We start from the raw sequence: 21,777 nt of genomic DNA on the forward strand, positions 1-21,777 counted from the left end.
TTAGGTGCGCCATAACAGTAAATGTGCAGTAGCCAACTTCTGAAATCTCATAAGTACATTATTTCCAATAATTAATGATAGATGAAAGATGTTTATACAAATATAAGTTTTAATCAATCAGTTGCGCATTTATGAATTTTTCTAGATTCCAAGATCTTAAAACTTATTATCACTTACCTCAGAGCACAGCAAATTGTTGCTTGCACATTGCCGGCTTTTTTCGCAAGCGTGACCGGGCGAGGACGCGTGGTGTTTGAGGGGGCGCTGCACTTGGAAAGTGGGCAGCATTTGAACGTCGCAACACACAGCGTTCGAGAGGATGGCGTTGGTCTGTGCCAGTACGTGTGCTTATTTTTTGGATTTATGGGTGTGACGGTGACCTCGTTTGCTATTCTCACTGCGCAAACTCACTGCGTCAGAATTGCCTACATGTTCCTTGCTGATGAACTTGCATGTGCCTTTTTGATGTTCCTTGCGGAATTGCGGAATGTTCCAATTATTTTGTGTGATTACAATGTTTTCAGAGCTTCCTTCCTCAAAATTACTGTTGCACATTATGGATTCCTTTCAATAGTGGGCCGGTCAGGGTTTACCTCCCTACCTAACATTAAAAAAATTGTACACCATTTGTTGTGTCTAAGGCGGGACATATCATAAATAATCACGAAACAGGTAGATTCATGCTCTTACCCTTGAATTTTTTATAATTATGATGGCGAGCTCCCGAGCGCTGTGCACACACACGGCAGCCGCGACACTGGCGCCATTATTGTGCACGGTCACAACGTTACTGGGCATCAAGCAGCATCAAGAACCATAAAAATTACCCGGCCAAGGTAGCAAGAATCCGTGAAGTTTTGTCCTTTACGCCAGGGGGATGGTGGGTTGCAGGGGGATTGGGTGGGGAATGTAAAGCAAAATGAGAACATGGTGGCTATATAAAAGCTCACTATACAGTACCTATATATGGCATGGAACATGGATGCCAATGGGATGCTGGGTTGAAGGGGATATAGGGTGGGGAGGTTAGGTTCAGTTTGGTTCAGTGGGTTGGGTTGGGTTGGGTTAGGTCAGGTCAGGTCAGGTGAGGCTAGGTTAGGTTAGGTTGGGTTAGCTTAGCTTAGCTTAGCTTAGCTTAGCTTGGGTTCTGGTCTATTCTTGGTTAGGTTAGGTTAGGTTTGGTTTAGTTCAGTTAGGTTAGATTTGGTTAGGTAAGGTAAGGTAAGGCAAGGTTAGGTTACATTAGGTTAGGTTAGGATAGGCTAGTTTAGGATATGTTCTGGACTATTCTGGCCTGTGTGTTTCATAAACATACCTAAATGCGATAAATGATTTTCATTGCATTATTATTGTTACCTTGGTCCCATACATTTTTTATGGTTCTTGATAAGCAGAAATATTGCAATTACGCAACAACGCAGAAACGGCGCTGGGGAGTCGAGGCGGTGCAGTGTGGTACGTGCGGCCCTCGGGAGCTCGCTATCATATTCATTAAAATTTGAAGGTAGGAAGGTTGGTGAAGGCATGATTCTGCCTGTTCTGAGATTATTTACGATGTGTTCCGCCTTAAACACGACGAATGGTGTACAATGATTTTTTCTAGCATTAGGTAGCAAAGTACACCTACACTGGTGGGCCTGTTCTTGCTATTCCTGTAACCTCGCCTAATATCCTCAAAGCTCCTCCAAACTCATCTCATCATCCATGTGACTCCTTCAATCTTGAAGCTCCTCCGAGCTTGCAGCTAACCTCCTCCATCCTCTGAAATGAAGGGTGGTTTTGGAGGAGGAGAAGGTTGTGGTATGGGTTTGTTATGCAATTCATCCAGATACTTTTTGGGCTCACATTTTTTGATCTCATATTAGAAATATAGGATTGGTGTGACTTGTCACAGACTCCAGTTTTACTGTCATTGTGCAGAACTGTTTGGCTGGGCTGTGAACAGACAGCTGATAACTCCTCCAAAGCTATTTTTGTAGCAGAGTTCAATGTTCCCCAACCTCCTCCAAACTTATCTCATCTTTTTTGGAGGAGTAATGGGAACAGACACAGTGGCTCACCATGCTCTGAAATTGGCATGGCAAAGTTGCCAGCCGGGGAACATTTGCCAATAAGATGCTTCAGGCAGACAGAAGCTGTACCCAAATTAGATAGTAAACTGCCACTTGGGGCATGTTTTGGCAATCTTACTTGCCCAAAAACATGATTTACCATCAGTTTGCTCATTCTGCATCATGTTGCCAGTTTTGTATATTGGAACACATGGTGCCCCTTTAGTCCAATTCAATCAATGTTGCCTACTTTTGTAAACTGCCAAAATTAGAAGTCACGCCCTACGTCTGCCTCAGAGAAATCATGTTAAAACTTGCAATTGCTTGCAAGCTGACATATGGTGAAAGTGCCATTTAAATGTTTGGTGCAGCATGCATTTTTATGGCCTGTTGCCTGGGTGTAGTTTCATATTCAGTTAAGGGCCTCCTCCTAGCCTCCTCAGCCTCCTCCTACCCTCTCCCACCCACTTTGAGAAGAAATTGGGAGAGACATATTTGTTGGCATATTTTAGGTGTCAATGCCATCATTTTCTATCAGCCAGGTGCCTACATACCCATTTTGAGAAACCATGTTTCTCTGTATTTATGTACTTTACTACATTGGTGTGAAATAAATAAGAAAGGTAGCTAAGTTATATTGTTTTGCCTTTGCCATGGCTGCATGACAGTTCTTCCACAGTTGCTTGCCCTGTGGGGTTGGATTAAATGTCAGTAATGTAAACCTTACATGGTTTCACAAATGAAGACATAATTGGCTATGTTTGGTAGCTCTTAGCACTGTTTATATGAGTGATGCAATGTATTTAACCTTAAATGCAAGCATCTTTGAATTCATAGTGTGTTTACTAAACAATTATTTTGCCTGACAGAGTTTGTGCTTCCTGTTTTGTACCCGCAGGGGCACCGGCTTCGGCCGGTATAGGGAACTAGCGCCCCCTCGGGTCCCAGCCCCGCAGGGGCACCAGCTTCGGCCGGTGTAGGGGACTAGCGCCCCCTCGGGTCCCAGCTCCGGTAACGGTTGGACAGCGCAGGCTGTTCCTCTCAGGGCGTAGCGACCCTGCCGGTACGTGAGCTCCTGCTCCTTGTCCCGCCCGCTCCTTCCACATTAGCCGCACTCCCGCATCCGGCCCTATCACCACTCCTCATCCTCGTTTGATTGGGGTCGCCGTGCCCCCTCGCCCACGTCCCCGGGTTGATCGGATCCTGGTGGCTGAGGGGCGCGTCGCGCGGGTCAGTCACGGCGCGTCCCAACACTCCACTTTGGCCAGAATATCCGGGGGCGTGGGGGGCCCGTGGAGCCCCACATGTGTCTAGCGGCCTGTCACTCGCGTTGCGGTTGGGTGCTCCTTGCGGGTTTCCGCTTGGGGCGCCTGGCCGCGCACAGAGGCTTAAGGGGTCAAGGGGCGGCGGCGCTGAACCACGGTCAGGACGGGGAGGGGTCTCCCCGGTTACACCTGGCCGTGTGGGAGGCGTCGTTCGCCCCGTATAGCTAGCCCTGGCGGTGACCACCTCCCGGGGGAGTGTCCCCCTGTTGGGCTCCGAGGTGGGTGGGGAGCCCCGGTGCCGAAGTGAAAACCACCCTTTGTGGCGTCTTCTCACCTTAAAAACACCCGTCCTCCGAAAGGGGGACGGACCTCGATAACCCCAGAGTACAGAGAGGAATCTGCGCCCCCTGGTCCACGGATCCTGATCTTCGGTAGTGAAGAGATTAAACTGGCTTCCCTGTCACCGTTCCAGAGGCGGAACGGCTGCGACAGGTTTCGAAAAATTATAAGATGTGACAAGCTCCGGGATGGGAAAATAGAAGTAGAGTTCGCTAGTGGTCTGGAGGCAACCAGGGCCATGGCAGCCAAGGAATTTACGTTTACTGTTCGGGATGAGACTGACAAGCACGAAAAGACAGTGTCACTGTCAGTAACACCACATAAAACCAAAAATCCCTCCATGGGCGTAGTTAATTGTTTCGATCTCCAAGACGTCGCCGAGGACGAGATAGTCGAAGAACTCTCAGAGTTTGGTGTGGCGAGCGATCGCAGGATTCTCGTCAGACGGGGAGGAGAGCTGCTGCCCACCAACAACCTCATTCTGACGTTTAGCTTCACCGATTTGCCGGCCGAGATACGCGTTGGATATGTTCGGGTGAAGGTTTGCCCTTATGTGCCTAACCCCATGCGGTGCTACCAGTGCCAGCAATTCGGCCATACCAAGCTCCACTGTCGTAACCGCCCAGCATGTGGTAAATGTGCATCATTCGAGCACACGAGCGAGGTTTGCACCTCTGCTGAACCCAATTGCGTCAACTGCGGTAAGGACCAAATCCCACACACGACATACGACCGTAAATGTCCGGCCTACGCGAAAGAAAAAGAGACTATATCGATCAAAACCTGTAGAAATGTATCTTTTCGTGAAGCTCGTGAACTTTACAACGACAGTCATCCAAAAACATCGTATGCGTCCAAAGTGAAAACTTTGTTCCCACAAAGTAATGCCATTGAGCACATGACTGCCGTTCAGTTCGTGGGACTTCGGAGGTCGTTTGGCCTGTCGGTTGTTCCCTCGGTCCGAACGCCCGACTCCCAGCCGGCACCCCAAGCTCCCTCTCCGCCGATCGAGCAGTCGGACGTCGCACCGCTGGCCTCCTCGGCGCGCGCCGGATCACCAGCGGGCGACGGTTGGACGACGGCTCGGCGTGGTCGGAGTCCCCGCGCGCCGCCGGCTTTGCTTTCGTCTGCGACCCAATCGGTCCCTTTGCCACAGACACCTCTTGCCAGTGCCTGTGAGCGTGTGGCAGAGACGCTGGAACGTCAGGAAGCTGACAGGCGCGCCCGCGAGGCCAAGCGAGCGCGTTTGGCCGAACTGGAACGCGCTAAGGCGGCAAGCCGCCTGTCCGGGGCAAACAAAGAGCCCGTCCCCCGAAACAGCACTCCATCGCCACGGAAGCCGGCGGAGGCCCCCGCTGGTGCCTCGAACCCCGGTGGAGGCCCACCGATGGGCCCTCCCCCGCCTCCACCCCGGGCTGGTTACGCTGGCGTAAAACGTGCCCCAGCCGTGCCCCCCTTCTCCATCTGACGGAGGTAGCCCAAGAATTCGTCTCAGGGTGGGGCACGGCCCTCCGGAGTTAAGCCGAAGCTCTCGGCCTGAGGCGTCTGGACATACAACTGGCGCAGCCGAGTTTCTTTAAGCCGGGACTTGTTTTAGCTTTTCACGTCTTACCGCTTTTTTAATGCGCCCTTTTACAGGCGTTTTTACAGTGGAACTGTAGAGGAGTAAGGGCGAACGCCCTCGATCTCCAGGCTGTCGTCAGCAGGGTCTCTCCTGCAGCCGTGGCTTTGCAGGAGACCAAGCTAGCGTCTGAGTATTTCTGCTCTTTGAAAGGATATGCGATGTTTCGCAACGACGTGTTGACAGAGAGCATTGCTCACGGTGGCGTCCTCCTAGCGGTTCACCATAGCGTGCCAGCGAGGAGGTTGAGCTTGCGGCCCACACTTCAGGCTGTGGCCGTGCGGCTTTTTTTAAACATCGTCACATCACTGTTTGCTCACTTTGCCTTCCACTAGGCATCGCTTTTCCGTTGGCGCACCTTAGATGTCTGCTTGCTGAACTGCCTTCACCACTTCTTCTCCTAGGCGATTTTAATGCGCGTCACACCGCATGGGGTTGTGACGTCACCAATACTCGTGGGGGGCTGTGTGAGAATTTTATCCACGGTGCTTCACTATGTTTTTTAACACAGGAATTCGTACGCATTTTACAATGCCATCCGGTCAGACGTCAGCGCTAGACTTAAGCCTCCCCAGTCCCCAGCTCGTCCAACACCTGGAGTGGAGTGTCGGAGATGACCCCATGGGGAGTGACCACTTCCCAGTGTGGGTCCGGTTTAAGGGAGGTGGAACGTTGAGTGTTAGACCACAACGGTGGAATTTTAAGACAGCGGGCTGGGGCGAATTTGGGACTCGGCTCGACGAATCGTTTGTAACTGGGCCTGAGAGGACGGTACCCTCTATTGAGGATTTTACTCACAGACTTTTAGAGTGTGCCAACAGTTGTATCCCACGCACGTCTGGCGCTCCCCGACGCACTCCTGTTCCGTGGTGGACGGAGGAGTGTCGGAGCGCCATCCGCGCGAGTAAACGTGCGTTTCGGGCCTTTGACGCCAGAAGCAGTATAGAAAACCTCATAGCCTTCAAGAAAGCGAGAGCCTTAGCTCGGCGCATTGTAAGCGAGGCGAAGCGTGCTTCCTGGCGCGCGTACGTGAGCACGCTGAACCGGTTTACGCCGACATCCCAGATTTGGGCCCGAATCAAGCGTATTTCGGGTCAGTTTTCACCCATAGCTCTGCCGGTGCTGTGTGTTAACGGCCAGGCTGTGACGCGCCCGTTGGATGTCGCGAATGAGGTTGCTCGGGCCCTGGCCCAACGCAGCGTAGGTGGTAACACAAACCCACAGTTTGTGCGGCACAGAACGCGATGTGAACAATCTGCAGTGGACTTCTCAACGAGTGAATTGCGTTCATATAATGACCCTTTCACGCTGGTGGAGTTGGAATCGGCGATCGCCAGGCTTCGCAGCGTGTCAGAAGGCCCGGACACTGGTCACAACGATATGCTTAAGCATCTGCCGCGTCGCGTGCTTCGCGTTTTGTTAGCGGTATTTAATTCGCTTTGGACCAGAGGTGAATTCCTAGCTTCCTGGCGAGAAGCTACTGTCGTGCCTCTCTTGAAGCGGGGAAAAAGTGGGCTAAATCCCTTACATTATAGACCCATTTCTCTTACGTCATCGCTCTGTAAGTTGATGGAGAAGATGGTTAATGTTTGTTTAACCTGGTGTTTGGAGTATAACGGTATTTTTACAAACGCACAGTGTGGTGGTAGAAGGAATCGCAGTACGGTGGATAATCTTGTAGTTGTTGACACTGCGATTCGTGAGGGATTTAAAGCACATCGACACACTGGCGCTGTCTTATTTGATATAGAGGGCGCCTATGACACAACATGGCGTCGTGGTATTCTTGTCAAGCTATATAAGTATGGTATACGCATCAATATGGGCTCTTTCCTTCAGAACTTTTTAGTTGACCGTTATTTCCTTATCCGTGTTGGGAGCGCGCTTTCTGAGAGGCACCATCAAGTTAATGGTGTGCCGCAAGGTGGTGTTCTGAGCGTATCACTGCTCGCCGTTATGATAAACGATATCGGGGTTGGGCTGCCACATTCTGTAGGTCGTGCCCTTTGTGTTGACGACTTTACCATCTGGACTAGCGCAGCAAGAGCTTCATCGATGGAGCGCCATCTTCAGTTGGCTGTGGATCGTATCGAGAAGTGGGGCACCATAAATGGGTTCAGCAGCAGTTTCTAGCAGCAAGACTGTAGCCATGCATTTCTGTCGTAGTCGGCAGTGCGGCAATATGTCTGTCCGTCTGCGTGGCCAACGCATCTCAACGGAGCCTGTGGCTAATTACCTTGGGGTATACCTTGACCGCCGACTAACATATAAGGCACATCTTAAGACGCTACGTGAACGCTGTTTTAAATCCTTAAAGATGCTAAAATGTGTTTCGCGCACATCATATGGGGCAGATAGAAGCACGCTTTTGCTATTGTATCGCTCAATCATACGTCCTAAGCTGGACTACGCATGTTTCATTCACGACAGCGCGTGTGAGTCCACTAAACGCGTCCTGGACACTGTCCATCATACCGCTCTACGCGTAATCTCAGGAGCGTTCCGCACATCGCCTGCCACGAGCCTCATGGTAGAATCGCACTAGCCGCCCTTGTCAGCGAAAAGGAAAATGCTCGGTATGCGTTATGCACTAAAGTTGCGACAGTTCCCCTCCCATCCGGCATATAACGCAGTTTTTTCGCGGCCTGCTCTGCATTTTCGTCACAGTGCACCTCGGGCATATGCTGTAGCCTTTGGGCTCCGAATACAAGCCTTGCTACGGGAAAGCGAAATTCCCATTCGAAGGTTGAAGCGGGTAGATCATCTGTCCACCGCTCCCTGGCGTTTGATCTCGCCATCAATAGATACGTCTTTGACCGGAATGAAAAAGAATGTCGTCCTGCCAGATATAATGAGGTCGAGGGCACTTGAGCGTGTGGCGTTATATGACGATTACACACTTACTTACACGGACGGATCTTAAACTTCTGGCGGTGTGGGTTGTGCGTTTGTGAGCGGCAGCGCCATCCGGTCGTTTTCCTTGCCTCCACATGCGTCGGTGTTCACATCGGAGTTGGTAGCGATCACCAAGGCGTTGTGTTTCATCGAAGTCAGTGACGAACCTTCACATCTGATTTTGACAGACTCTCTTAGCAGTGTTCTTAGTCTTGGGTCTTTTTATCCGTCATGTCCGCTTGTACAGGATATTTTAGGACGTTTGGCTCAACTGGATCAGGCCCGAAAGAAAGTTGTCTTGTGTTGGATTCCCAGTCACACTGGAATCGCCGGCAACGAGGTGGTTGACGCGGCTGCAAGGCGAGCAGCGTTGGCTCCATGTATACGCTCCCTCTCGATCCCTGCCAGAGATTTTTACTCTGCAATAAAAACCTTTCCGCAGAACGAATGGCAACGTTGTTGGGATGTAACAAATGAAAATAAGCTCAGGGCAATAAAACCCAAGCTGGGTGAGTGGTTTTCGTGTTTCCGCAAAATGAGGCGAGAAGAGGTGATCTTCAGCAGACTACGTATCGGACACACGTGCACAACGCACGGTTATTTGCTGCAAGGGGCCGAAAGACCGGTCTGTCATCGATGTGGTGCTGTTCTCACCGTTCGTTATGTGCTTACATCATGTCCGCGCCTCAGGGAAGAACGTCGACGATTCTTTGGTCAGCGTGACTCGCCCTTGACGCTCTGTGACATTTTAGGAGAGAACTCGCGCCTTCTTGAATCTAAACAGGTCGTTTTATTCCTTAAACATATCAACTTCGGGACTCTACACGGTTCATTAGTTAGATAGAACAAAAATCGTTATGGGTGCCGAATGACCGCTGCAGTCGGCGCGCCCGAAAACATCAATCAACAACAACTTCCTGTTTTGTAGCTTAAAATAGCTATGATGTGTATGATGCAACAATTGCATATTTCATTGATCTCCTGTAGTGGTGTAAATGAAAGTTTGCATTTTTTCAAGGTCAATGAAAATGTCAGCAGGATGGCTATGCTTATGTTTATGAATAGTCCAGGCATATACTTGTCTGGATTCTGTGTTGTGTTGCCTAGCTTCTCACACCACTTGGCATGTTGCAGTCAGCAATGAGGCACCCGAGCACCCATGCGTCTCGCCCGTGTCGGGTGCCGTGTTCGAACGGCGACTCATCGAGAAGTACATCACTGACAATGGCGTCGACCCGGTCGCCAACAAACCACTCACGACTGACGAGCTGATCGACATCAAAGGTCGGTGCAGTGAAGCTGGCTGGCAAGCGACCGACGACGTGGCTTTTGGAACTCTTAGGTTAGGTGTGATTTGAAGTTGTGGGCTTTCAGACAAACTTGGTGTAATGTCTGCTAAAGTTTAAGATGCCTTTTAAGGCTACTGTTATGCAGGAGATCGATATTGAACTGGAGGGCCAGGACTGAAGTGAGTTGTAAGTAGCTTGTACTTAAGCTGACGGCTGGGGGTCGGCTGTAAGGATTGCATTTTCTGTCGTGCACTTTTGGCACCAGCGGATGTACTGTTCTGCACGTTTGTACCCGCCGCTGACCTCTGCGTCTGTTGGCAGTGTCGCCGCTGGTGAAGCCGAAGGCACCCTCCGCCACCAGCATCCCGGCCATCCTGAAGTCGCTGCAGGACGAGTGGGACGCCGTGATGTTGCACAGCTTCACGCTGCGCCAGCAGCTGCAGACGGCGCGTCAGGAGCTGAGCCACGCGCTCTACCAGCACGATGCCGCGTGTCGCGTCATCGCTCGCCTCACCAAGGAGGTGACGGCCGCGCGTGAGGCGCTCGCCACGCTCAAGCCGCAGGCGGGCGTGCCGGCGGCGGCGGCGGCTGCGGCTGCGGCTGCGGCTGCTGCCGCCCAGCCGCCGCAGGCGGCACCGGCCGAGACGGGCGCCAAGGCGGAGCTGCCACAGCAGGAGGCCGGCATGACGCCCGAGGTGATCAAGCAGTTGCAGGACAAGGCCACCGTGCTGACGCAGGAGCGCAAGAAGCGTGGCAAAACGGTGCCCGAGGAGCTGGTGACGCAAGAGACGCTGCGCACGTACCGCACCGTCAGCTCCAACCCGGTCAGTTGATGATCGGCTCAGATGTGTCATCATGCACCTGTATCTGTATTGTCCCCTCTCCTTCCGTCCCTGCCGCCCCTCCTCTCATTGGCGCGTCAGCAGCGATCCTGTTGTTTAACTTGTTTGTCGGTCTAAGTCAGCATTCTGTCTTCTCGTGCCCGAGCGTTGGTTAGCCCTCTCTGGCGTGAAATCCTGGCGATGACCTTCCGGCTGCTGACTGGCTGATTTTACATGGACTCATGAAAGTGTTTACTTGGGAGAAAGTTTGACAACTGTTTTGTTCCGGTGCTAATCGTGGTTTGAACTCCTATTCCACTTCACCGATTTAAGATTTCTTTTTTCCCTTGGTTTATTGCAAGCATTGAGACGATGTCCCATCTCGATCGCTTGGGCTACCCGGCTCTGTGCCACTTTGATGTCGTATTCGTTGCCTGCAGTCATCACCTTCCCCCCCCCCCCGCCTGTTCCTGCTGCGTGTGCCCGACCCCATGTTCCGCGCGACGGCGGGTGTCCGCCGCTCGCTGACCGTGCGTGTTTGTGTGTCGACGCGCGCCGCAGGGTCTGCACAGTGCCTCGGTGCCGGGCATCCTGTCGCTGGACGTGCATCAGGAGGACACGAGCAAGATCGTGACGGCCGGCAGCGACCGCAACTGCACCGTCTTCAACAAGGACACCGAACAGGTGGTCTGCATCCTCAAGGGCCACGCCAAGAAGGTCACCAAGGTCATCTACCACCCGGAGGAGGTGAGGCCAGGATGGCCGGCTAGCCACAGGCGCGGTCCAGCTGCTGCCCTGTGCGCGCATGTGATGTGACGGAATGACCGTTTTTCAAGTTGTTGAAAAACTTATTTTTCTGTGAGTTTTTGGACGTGGCATTGCTGGTGTTGGAAGCCTCTTGATGCTAGGGTTGGGAGATGTTTGTAATATGTGCGACCGCTCTAAGCGATTTGTCCCGTTATGATGGTGTGCGAGGCACGGTATCGCAGAGTAGTTGCTCGTCAGCGGTGTCCCCAATTGTATTGGTCTCTCAGCTACCACTGAACTCTGAGGCGGGGCTGACATCGCAGCCCAAGTGCCATGCAGTCCAAACTGCCGGCGCCAATGACGGTACATTCTTATCTGTCGGGCATTGTATCCGAGAAGCCGTGGATCACCAACGTCTATTGGCAGCATGTCATCCTCACCACTAGAATTCGCGGGCTCTGACACTCGTACCCTTCTCAAATGCGGCTCTGCCTTCGCCGCCGTGACTCGCGCCGTTTGCTGCGGCGCTGGCCACTGCAGTGACCTGCATCGCGGCCTGATGGGCCCACGCGAGAGCCAAAATCGACAGCCGCGCCGCCATCGCCCCGGGCCGAGCGTGACGCGCCTCCCGGCCGGCAGGACACGGTGCTGAGCGCCTCGCCGGACGCCACTATCCGCGTGTGGAATGTGCCGACGGCGCAGACGGTGCAGCTGATCCGCGCGCACGAGGGTCCTGTCACCGGCCTGTCGCTGCACGCCACCGGCGACTACGTGCTCAGCTGCTCCAGCGACGAGCACTGGGCCTTCACCGACCTGCGCTCAGGCCGCGTGCTCACAAAGGTGCGGCCGCGCCGCGCGGGCGGAGACGGACTGATGTGGCGCGGTGTCCGCCCGGGTACTGCTCTTGTGCTGGGGAGAGTGACACGTGCCGCCTGACGGTCCACTTGGGAAGGGCGTGGCCGCCGGATGGGGGGGGGGGGGGGGGTTGCCTGCCGTGTGCTCTGTAGGGCGCGGCTCAGCGCTGCTCGTCGTAAGCCGCGTCACCAACAAGGTACGTTGCGCAGCTCACTGGACGGCCTAGGTGCTGTCGTGTGTCCGCGCTTTAGTTGCCATGTCCCCGCGCTTTGGTCATCGTGTGCCCGCGCTTTGGTAGTCGTGTTCCCGCGCTTTGGTCGTCGTGTGCCCGCGGTTTAGTAGTCGTGTGTCCGCGCCTTGGTCGTTATGTGCCCGCGTTTTAGTCGTCGTGTTCCCGCGCTTTGGTCGCCGTGTGCCCGCGCTTTGGTAGTCGTGTGCCCGCGCTTTGGTCGTCGTGTGCCCGCGTTTTGGTCGTCGTGTTCCCGCGCTTCGGTCGTCGTGTGCCCGCGCTTTGGTCGTCGTGTGCCCGCGCTTTGGTCGTCATGTGCCCGTGCTTTGGTTGTCGTGTGCCTGCGCTTTAGTTGTGTGCCCCCGCTTTGGTGGGGCTTAAATGGTTCATCGGGGATGCGTGGATGATGGTTCTTGCAAGTAATTCACCGTGTGCTGCTATTATGTCCTCGCCGTGCGCTCGAGTGTGAGACGGTGGCCGGTTCATGTGCCCTCTGAGCACACGCCTCCTCCGCCAGGTGGCCGACAACAGCTCGTCAGGCTTCACCACGGCTCAGTTCCACCCCGACGGCCTCATCTTCGGTACGGGCACATCCAAGTCCTTCATCAAGATCTGGGATCTCAAAGAGCGCAGCAACGTCGCGAACTTCCCCAGTAAGTCGTGGATAAATCAAACGTCCCGACGACGGGTTTGAAGGCCGGGTTGGCGGCTATGTTGCTTCGTAAGGCGGTCGTATGCCGTCATCATTTGTGATGTCGAGAGTAGGTGAAGATGGCCAGTTGTGCAATGCGAAGGTTTGTGGACGCATAAAGTTTGCCACAAAGAGCGTCCGCGTTTGAAGAGAAACCTCCAAAATATGCTAGACGTTGCCTTGATATTGGTCACTGGACAAAAACTTCACATTTCGGAGTACATTGTGGTTTAGTTACGCCTGTACCCCGCAGGGGCACCGACTTCGGTCGGTGTAGGGGACTAGCGCCCCCTCGGGTCCCAGCTCCGGTAACGGGTGGACAGCGCAAGTTGTTCCTCTCAGGGCGTAGCGACCCTGCCGGTACGTGAGGTCCTGCTCCCTGCCCCGCCCGCTCCCTCCCCGCAGGGACACCGGCTTCGGCCGGTGTAGGGGACTAGCGCCCCCTCGGGTCCCAGCTCCGGTAACGGGTGGACAGCGCAAGCTGTTCCTTTCAGGGCGTAGCGACCCTGCCGGTACGTGAGCTCCTGCTCCTCGTCCCGTCCGCTCCGCTTCCCATTACCCGTTCTCCGTCATCCGGCCCTATCACCACTCCTCATCCTCGTTTGATCGGGGTCGCCGTGCCCCCTCGCCCACGTCTCCGGGTTGATCGGATCCTGGTGGCTGAGGGGCGCGTCGTGCGGGTCAGTCACGGCGCGTCCCAACACTCCACTTTGGCCAGAATATCCGGGGGCGTGGGGGGCCCGTGGGGCCCCACATGGGTCTAGCGGCTTGTCCCTCGCGTTGCGGTTGGGTGCTCCTTGCGGGACTCCGCTTGGGGCGCCTGGCCGCGCGCAGCGGCTTAAGGGGGCAAGGGGCGGCGGCGCTGAACCACGGTCAGGACGGGGAGAGGTCTCCCCGGTTACACCTGGCCGTGTGGGAGGCGTCGTTCGCCCCGTATAGCACCGGGGTAGCCCTGGCGGTGACCACCTCCCGAGGGAGTGTTGGGCCGTCCCTCTGTTGGGCTCCGAGGTGGGTGGGGAGCCCCGGTGCCGAATGCTTGTAAAAAAATTGCATAGCTTCTCAAAACCCAACAAAGACCCGGCCTCCGAAAGGAGGTCGGACAGCGCTGAGGCCCGGGTGCGAGGAGGATTCGGCCCCCCCCCCCCCCCCTTGTCCTCGGATTCTGATCTTCTCCAGCGGAGATATAAAGCTTTCCACCCTGTCACCGTTCCAACGACGCAACGGCTGTGACAAATTTGGAGACATCACGAGGTGTGACAAGCTTAGGGATGGCAACATCGAGGTAGAGTTTGCCAGTGGTCTGGAGGCCAAGCGTGCATTAGAAGCGAAGGAGTTCATTTATAGTATTCGTGATAAGAACGGGAAACATGACAAAACCGTGTATTTGATAGTTACACCACACAACACAAAAAAACTCATCTAGAGGCGTCGTAAATTGTTTTGACCTCCGTGATGTAAGTGCGAGCGAAGTCGTGGAGGAGCTTTCGGAGTTCAGCGTAACCGCCGCGCGTGGAATCCTGGTTAGGAAAGGAAGAGAACTGAACGCTACCAACAACATCATTCTCACTTTCAATCGTCCGGGTCTACCATCAGATATCCGTGGGGGCTATGCCCGCGTGAAAGTCCGTCCTTTTGTTCCCAACCCAATGCGCTGTTTCCAATGTCAACGGTTCGGCCATACAAAACCCTATTGTCGCAACAATCCAGTATGCAGCAAGTGTTCATCCACCACCCATCTGAGTGACAACTGCACCGCTGACCACCCTTATTGCGTCAACTGTGGTAAGGACCAAACACCACACACTGTGTTTGACCGTTCATGTCCAGCGTTCGTCAGAGAAAAGGAGGTACTTTCGCTAAAAACGTCCGAAAACATATCTTTCCGAGAGGCCAGATACCTGTATGACGCGAGTCATCCTAACCTCTCATATGCATCGAAAGTGAAGACTGCTTTGCCGCACAACAACGTCATCGAGCAGATGACTGTCATTCAGTTCGTGGGACTCTTGAGATCCTTTGGTCTCACTGTTGTGCCATCAGCACGTACACCGGACTCCCAGCCAGCAGTCCGGACTCCCTTCTCGCCGGCCGACGATTCTGGCGGATGTTGGCGTTCGGGCTAAGCCCCCTGCTCCATCCCCGGCGTCTGGCCGGTCAGCACCCTCCGTGTTGCGGACTCCCCCGGCGCCGCTGGCTCCTGCCGGAGAGGAGGGTTGGACGGTGGTCCGGCGTGGCCGTGGCGCGCGGGCTCCACCGGCCTCCGCATCGGTTTCCTCGCCACCCTCGTCCGCCCCCGCTTCACGTGCTCCGCTGCCTTCGTCACCTCCGACACCATCAGCGAACACATGTGGGCTGGCGATAGAAACGTTGGAGCGGCACGAGGCGGACAGGCGCGCCCGCAATGCCAAGCGGGCACGCCTGGCCGAACAAGAACGGGCGAGGGCGGCGAACCGCACGTCTGGGGCGGGCAAGGAGTCCGTCCCTCGCAGCGGTGCTCCATCGCCCAGAAAACCAGTTGAGCCTCCCGCTGGTCCTCAGATGCCTGGCAGGGCCCCATCCATGGGTCCTCCCCCTCCACCACCCAGGATTGGGCACGCTGGCACAAAGCGCCCCCCAGCCGGTCCTCCGTCCCCATCCGACGGAGGATGCCCAAGGATTCGGCCCAGAGTGGGGCACCGCTCTGCAGAATCGAGCCGCACCTCCCAGACCGAGGTGTTCAGTCCTGCTTTTTCTTGCGCAGCCCAGTTCTTTTGAACCGTGTCGCGTCTTAAACAGTGACTTTGACCCCTTTTTAGTGCGCCCCCTTGCAGGCTTATTGACTGTGATATTCTGCGCGCTGTGCTGGTGAGCTAGGTGTGTAATGGCTACCCTCACTTCTTAGCTTTATGACGAGTATCTTACAGTGGAACTGCAGGGGCGTGAGAACTAGTCTACACGATCTCAGAATCATTCTGAATGAGCGCTGTCCCGCCATCGCCTGCCTGCAGGAGACCAAACTGGCACCTGGCTCTCATTTTAGTATCCCGAGCTACGCCGTAATGCGTCGGGATACGCCAGCTGATCCAATTGCACATGGCGGAGTTCTTTTGGCAGTGCACCACAGTGTCTTTGTCCAGCGCGTCGTCTTACACTCTGGCCTGCAAACTGTTGCAGCTAAGATACTTTTCGGGCGTCGTGCAATAACCGTCTGCTCGCTGTACTTACCTCCTGGTATTCCATTTCCGACGGCAGAAATGAGATTTCTGGTGACCGAGCTTCCCCCGCCTCTTCTATTGCTGGGTGGCTTTAATTCTCACCACACATCTTGGGGTTGCGCCCAGACCAACACCCGCGGCAGGCATTGCGAAACTTTTTTACGTGATGAACCTCTCTGTCTTTTAAACACCGGGACTCGAACTCACATGACGCTGCCGTCAGGTCACACATCGGCGCTGGACTTGAGTTTTTCAAGCCCCCAACTGGCGGTACACCTGACATGGTCCGTTGACAACGACTCCTTCGGCAGTGAGCATTACCCCATCTGGTTGCGCTACCAGAACGGAGCAGCTCTCGGTTCCAGGCCACAACGGTGGAATCTTAGAAAGGCTGACTGGGATGAATTTCAGGCACGGGTGGAAACCAGGTTGGCTTCCGTTTCGGCGGATGTGCCTGCATCGATGGAAGAACTCACCCCCACAATCTTACGATCGTCACAAGAAAGCATCCCACGTACATCTGGTGTCCCACGTCGTCCCCCTGTTCCGTGGTGGACGGACCAGTGCCGCGACGCTATACGTGCGCGTAAAAAAGCCCTGCGAGACCTCGATCGACACAGCACTACGGACAACTTAATCGCTTTTCGACGAGCTCGGGCGGCAGCCCGACGTACTATCTTGGAAGCCAAGCGTACGTCTTGGCGTTTATATGTGGGCCAGCTAAATTGCCAAACGCCGACTTCGGTGGTTTGGGCGGGTGAAGCGTTTAGCAGGCCAACACTCCTCAGTGCCGCACCCCGTACTTCATATGAATGGCCAGGACGTACTGGACCCCTCTAAGGTGGCGAACGAAATGGCTCGTGCGTTCGCGGAGCGTCGTGGGCGGATAACTGCCGCTCTTGATTTCATACGCCATCGTGCTCGTTGCGAAGTAGCCCAGATAAACTTTCATACAGCCGAAGAGTTTTCATATAACAAACCTTTCACAATGTTTGAACTGATGTCTGCCATTAGCTCTCTTCGCAGCGTGGCGAAAGGCCCGGATTTAATTCATAATGATATGCTCCGGCGACTTCCACTTACAGCAACACAAGCTATGTTGCTGGCATTCAACCAGTTGTGGGAGGCAGGAGAATTACCCACCTCCTGGCGGGAGTCGCTCATAGTTCCGTTGCTGAAACCTGGCAAGAATGGGAGGAATTCATCTGACTGCCGTCCAGTTGCGCTGACCTCCTCTATGTGCAAACTCCTGCAGCGGATGGTTCAGACACGGTTGTCTTGTTTTTTAGGAAGCAACAGTATATTCTCGAACGCGCAGTGTGGTTTCAGGAAAAACCGTAGTACCGTTGATCACCTTTTAGCCTTGGACTCAACTGTGCGCATTTCTCTTAGGGAAAGGCGACACGTAGGAGCTGTGTTCTTCGATATTGAAAGGGCTTACGACACCACCTGGCGATATGGCATCTTAAGGAAGCTGTTCCAGTATGGCATACGCTTATTATACATTATGCTTATCTTTCTTGCGAACTTTCTTGCTGACCGTTTCTTCCTCGTCCGTGTCGGTTCCGTACGCTCGAAAAGATACACGCAAGAGAGCGGCATACCCCAGGGCAGTGTACTAAGTGTTGCGTTGTTTGCCGTCATGATAAATGATGTTGGGGACAGTCCTCCCCAGGCGATTGGTCGCCCGCTTTTTGTTGATGACCTCGCCATCTGGTGCAGCTCTGCCACAGCAGCGTCCATGTCGCGTCAGTTGCAGTTGGCTGTGGCTCGCTTAGAAAGATGGAGCATGCTCAACGGGTTACGGTTTTTCACCTCGAAGACAGTTTCCGTCCACTTTTGTTGACGCCGGCGTCAGTGTCCCGACATGGTGCTTAAGCTTGATGGACAGTCGATCCCCTGCAATACGGCGGCACGGCTTTTGGGATTACTTTTTGATAAGCGTTTGACCTACAAGGAGCATCTTACCACTCTGCGTGACAAGTGTTTTAAGACACTGAACATACTGAAATGTGTGGCACGAACGTCGTACAGAGCAGATCGGAAAGCACTTTTATTATTATACCGTTCACTGATACGCTCCAGGCTGGACTATGCGTGTGTTGTATATGATGGCGCCTCTGAGCCCGTAAAACGCACCTTGAATGCGGTTCATCATGCTGCGTTGAGAATCATTACTGGCGCATTTCGTACGTCTCCGACAGCCAGCTTGCTTGTGGAAGCCAACGAACCTTCGCTGGCTACCCGAAGACAGTTGTTGGGAATGCGGTACGCCTGTAAGCTCACGCAATTCCCGAACCACCTAACACATGACGCTGTGTTCTCACGCCACACATCCCAGGTTTTTTTTCAGTCCGGACAAGCAACACGTGTGGCGCCGTTCTGTGTGCGTGTTCATAATGTTCTTCATGAGAGTGACTAAGTTTTAAGGGGTGTGGCACGCCCACGTAGCCTGCCGACCGCTCCGTGGGCGATGGTATCGCCAACTGTCGACGTCTCATTGTCGGAGGTTCGGAAGCAAAATATGATTCCGTACGTTGCCAGATCAACAGTTCTGAAACATATCGAAACATATCGGGGGTTCACAATTACGTATACAGACGGCTCGAAAACGGATACGGGTGTTGGTTCCGCTTTTGTGTGTGGTCCCGATACGCGATCATTTACACTGCCAGCCCATGCGTGTACACTGCAGGGCTTGTGGCCATCACTAAGGCGCTTTGTCGTATAGAGGTGGGCGAAGACAGTGCACGTGATTTTATCGGATTCCCTAAGTGTCCTTTCGGCATTAAGGTGTTTTAATCCGGTAAATCCCCTTATATAGGATATTTTACTGCGTCTCGACTCTCTGTACCGGGCTGGCAAGACCTTAGCACTTTGCTGGATTCCGAGCCACGTTGGCATTGCGGGAAATGAGCTGGCTGACTCCGCGGCAAAGCGTACTACTCGTCGTCCCTGTCGCAGAGTGTTTCCGATACCCGCTACAGACCTGTGCTCGGCCATCTCTGCCTTTTTGCGCGAGGAATGGCAGAGCGCATGGGATGTGATGGGCACCAGCAAACTGAAGAGCATTAAACCGATTGTTCACGAATGGCAGTCATCCTATCGAAAGTCCAGACGGGAGGAAGTAACCCTGTGTCGCTTGCGGATTGGCCATACTTATGCTACACATCGATACTTGCTATGTCACGACGAACTACCACGATGTCGCCACTGCAACACCACGCTCACGGTGGAACATGTGCTCGTATGCTGTCTCACACTAAGCGTCGAGCGTCTGATGTACTTTGGCCCTGCGGCACCGTCCCTGACGCTCTCCGATTTACTATGTGACAGGTCGCCATATATCGAACATACCCTCAGGTTTGTATCGCATGTTAAGTTCTACACCTTATATACACCTGTCTGAATAGTTTATACCGCGTGTAGGAAGTTTTTAGGCTGCCGAAAATTTCGTATCAATGACGCGTTCCTGATACAACTCAGCCGTTTTTATTTCTGAATAATATTTATTTTTAGTCATTTCATAGTCACACTCCGAAGCTAGTCACTTAGCTGTTATGGGCGCAAAATGACCACAGTAGTCGATGCGCCCTAAAACTCCAATCAACAAGTTACGCCTGTATATATGCGTTGTTTGCGTTACTCGATAACGCCAAAATGTAGTGCTCGTGATATGTTGTGCCGCGTGGTCTCGTTTGTGTGCCCATGGATGGCTGTGCGTATCGCGTGTCTGCGCCCGTGGCGCGCTCGCTGGCACCGTCAACCCGGATGACCTCTGCGCAGGTCATTCGGGGCCGATCACGGCCATCTCATTCTCGGAGAACGGCTACTACCTGGCCACTTCCACCGACGACTCCTCCGTCAAGCTGTGGGATCTGCGCAAGCTGAAGAACTTCAAGACCATCCAGCTGGAAGACGGCTACGAGGTGAAGGACCTCTGCTTCGACCAGAGCGGCACGTACCTAGCCGTGGCCGGCACCGACGTCAGGTGAGAGGGACGGAGCAGCGAGTCTCGGGGGTGGAGCGGGCAGGGATGGCCTGGCCCGGGCGCGGGGTCGCTGCACTGTCGGTCTGTGCCGCTCCGCCAGTGGTCGGGTGTGACTCCCTACTGCATGTGGTCTCATGGACGCGGCGCGGCCGCTGGAAGGCTGGCACTGCCTGAGAGCAATGCGCAGCTGCGCACGTGGTCTGGTTACTGCTTCGACCTTCTGTGGAGAGGAACCTGGTGTTAGGCTGCCTTGGGCTGTGATGGGCATTGTATTGTTGTGTTCTCAAATGGTGTCGGGCTTATTGATCCTGCGGCGACGTTTCATGTGCGCCAACGAGGGCGCCTGCGATACTTCTTGTGTAGCGGAACAGTAGCGCGTCATCACCATCGGCCGGCTGCACGCCCGCTTGCTGCCGCCAGTCACAGCTCGCCCTACCAGCGGTGAGTGACTGCCCTTTCGCCTCCTCCGCCAGGGTGTACATGTGCAAGCAGTGGCAGGAGCTGGTGACCTTCACCGACCACACGGCGCTGGCGACGGGCGTCCGGTTCGGTCAGCACGGCTCGTACATCGCCTCGGCCAGCATGGACCGCACGCTCAAGGTGTACTCCATCTAAGCGGCCGCGTCGCCCGGCGCCTGGCGTGGGCGCCAGCGCGAGTCCACTCGCATCGTGCATCGTGCGTGTGCTGGTAGATGTCGAGGTGGAGAGGCGTATGCTGCGCCTGGGCGCGGCCCCGAGGCGGTGTCCGTCGCGGACCACGCGCGACCGGACCGCTGGGAAGCGTATCCGGGTGTCGGGTCCGAGAGCGGCAGGGCCGGCCGCTGGGACGGCCGTGTCTGGGGTTTGATTCACGCGCGTGCGTGGAGGGGGGTGCGGCCACTGGCGCGACTGTGGCTGTGGGGGCGCGACCCCCTGGGACCGGTGGTCGCACGGTCAGCGCGTGGCGCCACTGAGCTCAGGTCACGTCCTGGTCGTGAGTTTTGGACGATGTTGCGTAAGGCGTAATTCTTGGCTGGCAGGCCCCGGCCGCGGCCGTCATTCTCATCACAATACAGCGGAACAAATACCTACGTGTCGCCGTGTTTGGCTGGGTCGAAATCATGTTTGGCCGTGTGGCGTCCGTGTTCTAGCCGAGCGTCGTCGCCCGCCTTAAAAGAAGGCCGACGTGACTCCGTGGTCGGGGGGGGGGGGGGAGGAAGATGCTGTACTCGTAATCTAGCGGCACTTGACGTGGGTCCCAGAACGGGTGCCTTGTTTGGCCCAAATGAAAAGGAGAGGTCAGCTGGCAGCCTGCCAACGAGGTCAACCCACATCCGGGCGGTCGTACCGCAGCATTATGCAGGACAGAAACCCCTCCACATTCCTGTCTGGTGAAAGGGCGGAGGCGAAATTTTCGGTTTAACTGGACGGCACGACTTGAGTGGTAGGTTCAGGGTACGCGCACAAGCTACGCTTAGCAGGTACTCTGAGCCCGAGGCCACGCATGCAAACCATTCGGAATATGTTTTAGAACGGAGCGATCGTGCGCTGTTCAGCGCTCCGGGTCTCCACCTCGCTGGTCATGGATGGACTTTTTGCCTCCCCTTTGCTGCGTTCCATTTGGTACCCAGTGAGGGTGTCTCGTCAGTAAGTGACCCTGGCAGCCCCTGGCTCACCAAGCCCCAATAATGAATTCAATTAATTAAAGAGAAAAGACGGATGTGTGTCTTCGGGTTCTCACTGGTGCAAGTGCAGCGGCGGATGAGTAGCTTTCAGATGCTCGACTTATTCATTAAATGCAATGGATTAT

At 54.6% G+C, this 21,777-nt stretch overlaps 1 protein-coding gene across 1 annotated transcript; it reads left to right on the plus strand.

Annotated features, from left to right (window-relative positions):
- Positions 1 to 201: 201 nt before the first annotated feature.
- Positions 202 to 21,062, plus strand: Prp19 (pre-mRNA processing factor 19). Its single transcript, XM_037234468.1, has 8 exons — positions 202 to 338; positions 9,306 to 9,455; positions 9,782 to 10,284; positions 10,843 to 11,028; positions 11,668 to 11,868; positions 12,630 to 12,765; positions 19,784 to 19,988; positions 20,462 to 21,062. The coding sequence occupies exons 1-8, from the start codon at positions 320 to 322 to the stop codon at positions 20,601 to 20,603; spliced, it is 1,542 nt and encodes a 513-aa protein (XP_037090363.1). The 5' UTR covers positions 202 to 319; the 3' UTR covers positions 20,604 to 21,062.
- The last annotated feature ends 715 nt before the right edge of the window (positions 21,063 to 21,777 follow it).

This window comes from Pollicipes pollicipes, unplaced genomic scaffold (genome assembly GCF_011947565.3).
Source record: "Pollicipes pollicipes isolate AB1234 unplaced genomic scaffold, Ppol_2.1 Scaffold_7231;HRSCAF=8579_pilon_pilon_pilon, whole genome shotgun sequence".
Taxonomy (NCBI): domain Eukaryota; kingdom Metazoa; phylum Arthropoda; class Thecostraca; order Pollicipedomorpha; family Pollicipedidae; genus Pollicipes; species Pollicipes pollicipes.

What these genes read in the sequence shown, in the direction of transcription:
- Prp19 (XM_037234468.1), top strand. An exon ending in GCACCGTCAGCTCCAACCCG is followed by an intron (nt 10,285 to 10,842) that starts GTCAGTTGATGA and finishes CGCGCGCCGCAG; the next exon opens with GGTCTGCACAGTGCCTCGGT. An exon ending in CAACGTCGCGAACTTCCCCA is followed by an intron (nt 12,766 to 19,783) that starts GTAAGTCGTGGA and finishes ACCTCTGCGCAG; the next exon opens with GTCATTCGGGGCCGATCACG.